Source organism: Chrysochloris asiatica, unplaced genomic scaffold, assembly GCF_000296735.1.
Source record: "Chrysochloris asiatica unplaced genomic scaffold, ChrAsi1.0 scaffold00106, whole genome shotgun sequence".
NCBI lineage: Eukaryota > Metazoa > Chordata > Mammalia > Afrosoricida > Chrysochloridae > Chrysochloris > Chrysochloris asiatica.
Window position 1 is genome coordinate 5,606,924 of NW_006408624.1, and position 6,312 is coordinate 5,613,235.

General features: G+C 42.8%; 1 protein-coding gene across 1 annotated transcript in view; it reads right to left on the reverse strand.

Moving 5' to 3' along the window:
- EPHA10 (EPH receptor A10) overlaps nt 1-6,312 on the reverse strand; it is a 45,730-nt gene that overhangs the window by 14,434 nt on the left and 24,984 nt on the right. The window contains exon 6 of the mRNA XM_006867551.1: nt 2,425-2,558. Within this exon, the coding sequence (XP_006867613.1) occupies nt 2,425-2,558 (134 nt within the window). The remainder of the gene's footprint in view (nt 1-2,424; nt 2,559-6,312) is intronic.

The following is a 6,312-nucleotide window of genomic DNA, read 5'->3' on the forward strand; positions in this document are numbered from 1 at the left end:
TATATGTATAACATGTATCATGTATATGTATAATGTGTATCATGTATATGTATAATGTGTATAATGTATATGTATAATGTATATATGTATAACATGTATAATGTATATGTATAATGAACAGGGACCCTGGAGCACCTACCCAGCTCATCCTTAGGGGGGTCTATCTACGCTCTGAGCCCCAAGTGCTGGTTCAATGAGCCCTATCTAAACATTGACTACATTTCTGGAGTCTTGGTGTGACACTGTAGGATAAGCAAGGTCAGACGTTCAGACTCACCAACCAAGCGCTCCTTGGAAATCTTGTACTGTAAGTCTGAACCAACTCAACAGCACTAACAACAAGCATTTCTAGCTTCTTTCCAGTGTCCTTCACTGCCACCTCACAAACATCACGATTCCTCCTAGGTGATCTCCTCCAGCCCCCGGACTTCTGCTACATCTCTATGCCAACAGCCCCCAATCTCTCTCTCTCTCTCTCTCTCTCTCTCTCCTCATCCAGGCCTCTCCCTTGAACTTCAAACCTGTGAGTCCACCTGGATGTCCCATGAGCCTTTGAAATACTACATGAGCAAAATCAAGCTCACCATTTTCTCCCAAGAATGCTTTTCCTCCATGGTTCTCCACCTGAGCCACAGAACCACCATCTCTAGGTCGTCCCGATCATACGCCTGGCAGTGGCTCAGGAGTCCCTCCTTCTTCCCATTCACCCCCACACTCACAGCTGTCAAATGACTTCTGATACTCAAAAACTATGATCTGATTCAGCAAAGAAATGAATGAGGCCTCTCAAATAGAAGTAGCTCCTTTCTTGTCACTGAGAAATGAGTTAAGTTCTGTCATATGCAGTGCTGATGCTGAAAGAGGTTCTACTTTAATAACTATAATTTGCACTAAGGTGAGAAGTAGTTTAACAGTAGATTACATATCAGATTTAATCAGTTCCACAATAAATTTGTGAGGAAAAGCGTTAACAGTTGGAATATAACTGCATTTGTCAAATCATAGCTGGGCTACAAACAGAGATTAACTATGGATACAACACGCCAGCAAAAATCAATGAAAATGTTCTCGGAGAATCAATTGGCTATATGGTGTTTACAATAAAGGTTTTACAGTATGTTTTATTATTATGTTTAAGTTATGTGCTACACATTTTTTGTTGTCGTTGTTAAGTGCTATTGAGTGGTTTCAACTCATAACAACCCTATACAGGGTTTCCAAGGAGAAAGTGGTGGGCTTGAACCATTGACCGTGCAGTTAGCAGTCCAGTGCCATACCAGGACTCCACAATTCTTTATATTGGTAAATTTATAATAATAATTTATACATTTATCTTTCTAGGCAGCTGATTATTAAACATTTGCCAGCAAACCATTGGACCTAGTATCATGTTTACATGGTCATAACTTTTTGTAAAATTAGGAAAAAAATAAGATATATAAATATATGTGTGTGTGTGGTGGTGGTGGTTGTGTGCCGTGGAGTCAGTTTCAACTCATAGTGACTTTATACAGGGTTTCCAAGGCTTAAATCCTTACAGGAGCAGAAAGCCTCATCTTTCTTCTGCAGAACAGTTTGTGTGGTGCTGTAGGATCAGCAATGGACTGTGAATCACAAGGTTGGCAGTTCAAGCCCACCAGCTGCTCAATGGAAACCCCATAAGGGTCGCTAGGGTCGGAACTGAGTAGGTACGTCAAATCACTATGAGTAGGGATGTCAAGTCGGTGCCTGTATAATGACCCTGTATAGAGTTCCTAAGGCTGTAAATCTTTGTGGGAGCAGAAACCCACCACGATACCAGTACTGGGTTACACATTAGGCTGTTAGTCATAAAAGACCAGCAGTTCAAATCCACCACCACTCCAAGAGAGAAAGATGAAGCTTTCTGTTCCCATAAAGATTTATAGCCTCAGAAACCCTTTACAGGGTCACTCTGAATCAGAACCCACTCCATGGCATGCAATAGCATATATGTGTGTGTATGTGTAAGTGTTGTTGTTAAGTGCCATAGAGTTGATTTCAGCTCATAGCAACCCTGTATAGGGTTTCCAAGGAGCAACTGATGGGTTTGAACTGGTGATCTTGTAGTTTGCAGTCTAGATATTTGTCAATTGGGTTCTGCAAATGGCATGTATGAGATTCTGTTCCACAAAGCCTGGGTCAGCCACCAGAGAAAGCTCTCTGTCAAGTGTCAATGGGCAAACGTAGTGAAGAGGAGACTAGTGATGGATGGAGACTTGAAGGGAAAGGAGGGAGAGTGAGTTAAGCTGATTTTATGGAGGGGATAGAATGGAGGGAGAAGAACTCAAGCCTGGGAAGCAAAAGAAAGAAGGATTTGTGGTGGGAGGAAGGCGTGAAAAAGAGGAAACCCCGGCAGGGGAGGGAGCAGACCCTAACAGTGATACAAGCCAGACCTCGACTCACCTTCTCGTAATATCGGATCTCATACTCCGTGCCGTTGGTACCAAGGGCTCCAGCGGGGATAGGCTCCCGCCACGACAGGGACACACTCTGGGGCTCCACTCGGTCCCTGCGGATCTCATCCTCCTCCCAGGGTGCTGAAAGTAAGAAATATTGGGATCTTGTCCTGGAGGGACCTGAGAGTAGGGAAACATCAAAGGAGCAGGAACAGCAGAGCATGCAGGGATGAAGGGCGGAGCTAAAGGCAGTCTAAGGGCGGGGCTTAAGGGATATGGGCATAGCATGTGGGCAGGGCCTGAAAGGAAGAGCCTACCGGGCAAAGACTTTGTGAGACCAGAGGGATGCTAGGGCCCTCTCACACCACAGCTCTGGCTTTACCTAGCTCCTGGTGGGGAAGATGCCAGACTTCCTGTTACTTGACCACCCCCTGCACCCTGACTTCCCTCGTGGCATTGGTTCTAATCCCTTGGGTTCTTTCCTTACTTTATGTGGTCTGAAAGATACCAGAGAAAATCTGGAGGCAGGAAAGCCAGCTACCTGACTATTCTATTGGTCTGGTCAAGGATTGATAAAGCCTGAACTAATGCAAGGACTCTAGGTGACTGGCAGAAAAGATCCTGAGATGTGTTGATCCTCAAAAGTACCTAGATGTGTGGTTCCAGATAAGGTGTCTGGGAAAGAGATGGAGGTTTGGGGACCTTCAGAAAGTGACAGGATGAAATGGACCAGGGAGAATGCATAGGAGAAAGGAGGGGAAGCTTTTCGGTATAATAATGCTGAGAAATACCAGCATCTAAGGAGTTCTGGTGTGGTGCTGTGGGTTAATGCGTGAGACTGCAAAGTCGTTTGAACCACGAAGTTGGTGGTTGAAGCTCACCAACTGCTCCTTGGAAACCCTATACCAGGTGGCTATATACCAGCTGGAGTCAGCTGGACAGCATTTAGCAATAACAAGAAAACACCAACAAGGGAAGACGAGGATTCAGAGATGGAGACGGAAAACTAGGATCAAACACGGTTTAAGACATTCATGAAAGCGAACATTTAAGAAATGGTTCTTCAGGATATTGGATGGTTCTTCCAGATATTAGCTAATAAGCAAGTGATTTCTTTTCCTGAGCTTGGGTTTCGTGTGTGTAAGATGGAAACAGTAATGGTACTGGCTTGCTGTGAGAATTTCGTGAAATAATTTGTATGGGAAGGAGCTTGACACAGAGCACATGCTAAGTACAAGTTTACCAACAAGAGGAGGCTGAGAATAGAGAGTGAGAATAAGACAATGAGTCAAAGTGCCCACTGGCTTTACCAATGGGACTTTAAGGGGTTAAAGGGAGGTGGAAATCAGATGGCAGTGGGGACAAGGCATTTGTGGCTCACTCTGAAAAGTATGTGTGCAAGAGTGATTCCCAGTTGTAAATGGTATGCCTCTGGAAACCCTCACCCTCCGGTCTCTCCCAAATTCCAACAGAAAAATAAAGACACAAAAAGAGTTTAAAACGCATAACATCACCTTAAACTAGTCCTGATAGCTGACTGCCAGAAGAGGATGAAGGAGGTGGTGCAAAGCTATATTTCTACCTCTGAAAAACCCAATGGAACTAGATAGAAAAATACAATTGTAGTGAACCCCAGGGCCATGCTGCCCACAGAGTGGCATGGCCTTACATCCTAAAAATAATTTGAAAGCTCCTTCATTGCTTCCCTACGGTCTAGTCCTTTGAAGAAAAAAAAAAAAAAAAAAGAGGCAAGGTCTTTATCAGCCTGACAATGAGCAGTGATCACTCTTCTGCATAGTTGCTTTCTATGACAAAGTGTCCATCCCTAGCCCCAGAAGTGCTGCTGAGCCTAAATCCACTTGGAGTCAGCAGCTCCCTGAAAAGACCTGGGCACAAAGGGGAGGTGAGTGACAAAGAATCCTGGGAGGTGGCACTGTCTCTGTAGATACAGACAGGGACAAAGGTACAAAGAAGCTTGGAGTGTCATCCCCCCCCCCCAAAGGCATCAGATGGCTAGGATATAGAGGTAGGAGAATGTTCCATTTCAGAACTTCAGAGATACATTAAACAAAAGCTGGACAGATTCTGAGAAGAGCTAAAAACTGAGCTCAAACATTTGCTCTTCAGCAGTAGATCCAGCTCCAAGTGGGGCCAAAAATGCAGCAGGCATTATTGGAATCCTACTCAACAGTCATGTTCCCCTTCTCTTCTTACTGAGTCCAACTTTGATTCACAATCTACTCTTCCCCCACAGGAAACTCAAGTAAATTCTGATTGTCCTAATACATTTGTGTGTACTCATTTCTTTTAACAATGATTGCTAGGTTGTGGCAAAGGTTTTTTGCTCATAAAAAGATACCTGTAAGGAAGAAACCATTGTTTTTCTGCCTCTGGAAGGTAAGGATGTGATGTCTGGAGCTGTTGTGGGCACCTTACTATCTGTTCATGGCAGACTGGAAAGTCTGAAAGAATCTAGGTTCTTGAGGACACTGTTGAGCTGCCAAATTAACCAAGCTCAGCCGCTAGTTTTCTTATGTGAGCTAAGAAACACTTCTGTCTAAAGTTAGTTGGATTAAGATTGATTAAGGTATTCAACATTAATGGAATGCAAAGGTTGGAAACAAAGAGGACGGATCAGTACTAGTTGAAAAATCTGGCCTTGGTGATGGAAATGATGGGGGAGATCACATGATAGAATTCTGCAAGACCAATGATTTTGCTCATTTCAAATGCCTTTTTTTAAACAGCATAAAAGATGACTATACACATGGACCTCACCAGATGGAATACACAGAAATCACAGTGACTACATCTGTGGAAAGAGATAGTGTAAAAGCTTCATATCATCAGCCCAAACAAGGCCAGGGGCAGATTGTAGAACACATCATCAACTGCTCAGATGCAAATTCAGACTGAAGCTGAAGAAAATTAGTATAAGTCCATAAGAGTCAAAATATGACCTTGAATATATGCCACCTGAATTTGGAGATCATCTGAAGAACAGATTTGATGCATTACACACTAAAGACTGAAGACCCTAAGAGTTGTGGGATGACATCAAGAACATTGTATAGGAAGAAAGCAAAAAGTCATTGAGAAGACAAGAAACAAGGAAAAGACCAAACTGGATGTCAGAAGAGACTGAAATTTGATCTCCAACATAGAGATGCTAAAGCAAAAGTAAGAAGTGAGGAGGTACAATAACTGATCAGATAATTTCAAAGGTCAGCTTGAGAAGACAAAGTCAAATATTATAACGAAATGTGCAAAGACCTGGAGTTAGAAAACCAAAAGGAAAGAACACGCTCAGCATTTCTCAAGCTGAAGAAGCAAGAAAAAACTCAAGTTTCGACTTGTGGTATTGAAGGATTCTCTGGGCAAATTATTGAATGATGCAGAAAGCATCAAAAGAAGATGGAAGGAATACACAGTACCTAAAGGAAATAGTCAATGTTCAACCATTTCAAGAGGTAGCATATGATAAAGAGCCAATAATCCCAAAGGAAGAAGTCCAAGGTGCATTGAATCATTAACAAAGAACAAGGCACTGAGAATTGATGGAAAACAAATTGAAATGTTTCAAAAAACTGATGCAGCACCAGAGGCACTAACTCATCTATGCCAAGAAACTTGGAAGATAACTATCTGGCCAACTGACTGGAAGAGATCCGTATTAGTGCCCATTCCAAAGAGAGGTGACCCAACGGAATGCAGAAATCATAGGTCAATATCACTGAAACTCCATGTGAGTAAAGTTTTGCTAAAGGTAATACAGAAATGGCTGTAAGCATATACTGACAGAGAACTTCCAGAGGTTCAAGCTGGTTTCAGAAGAGGACGTGGAATGAGGGGTATCATTGCTGATGTCAAATGAATCTTGGATGAAAGAAGAGAA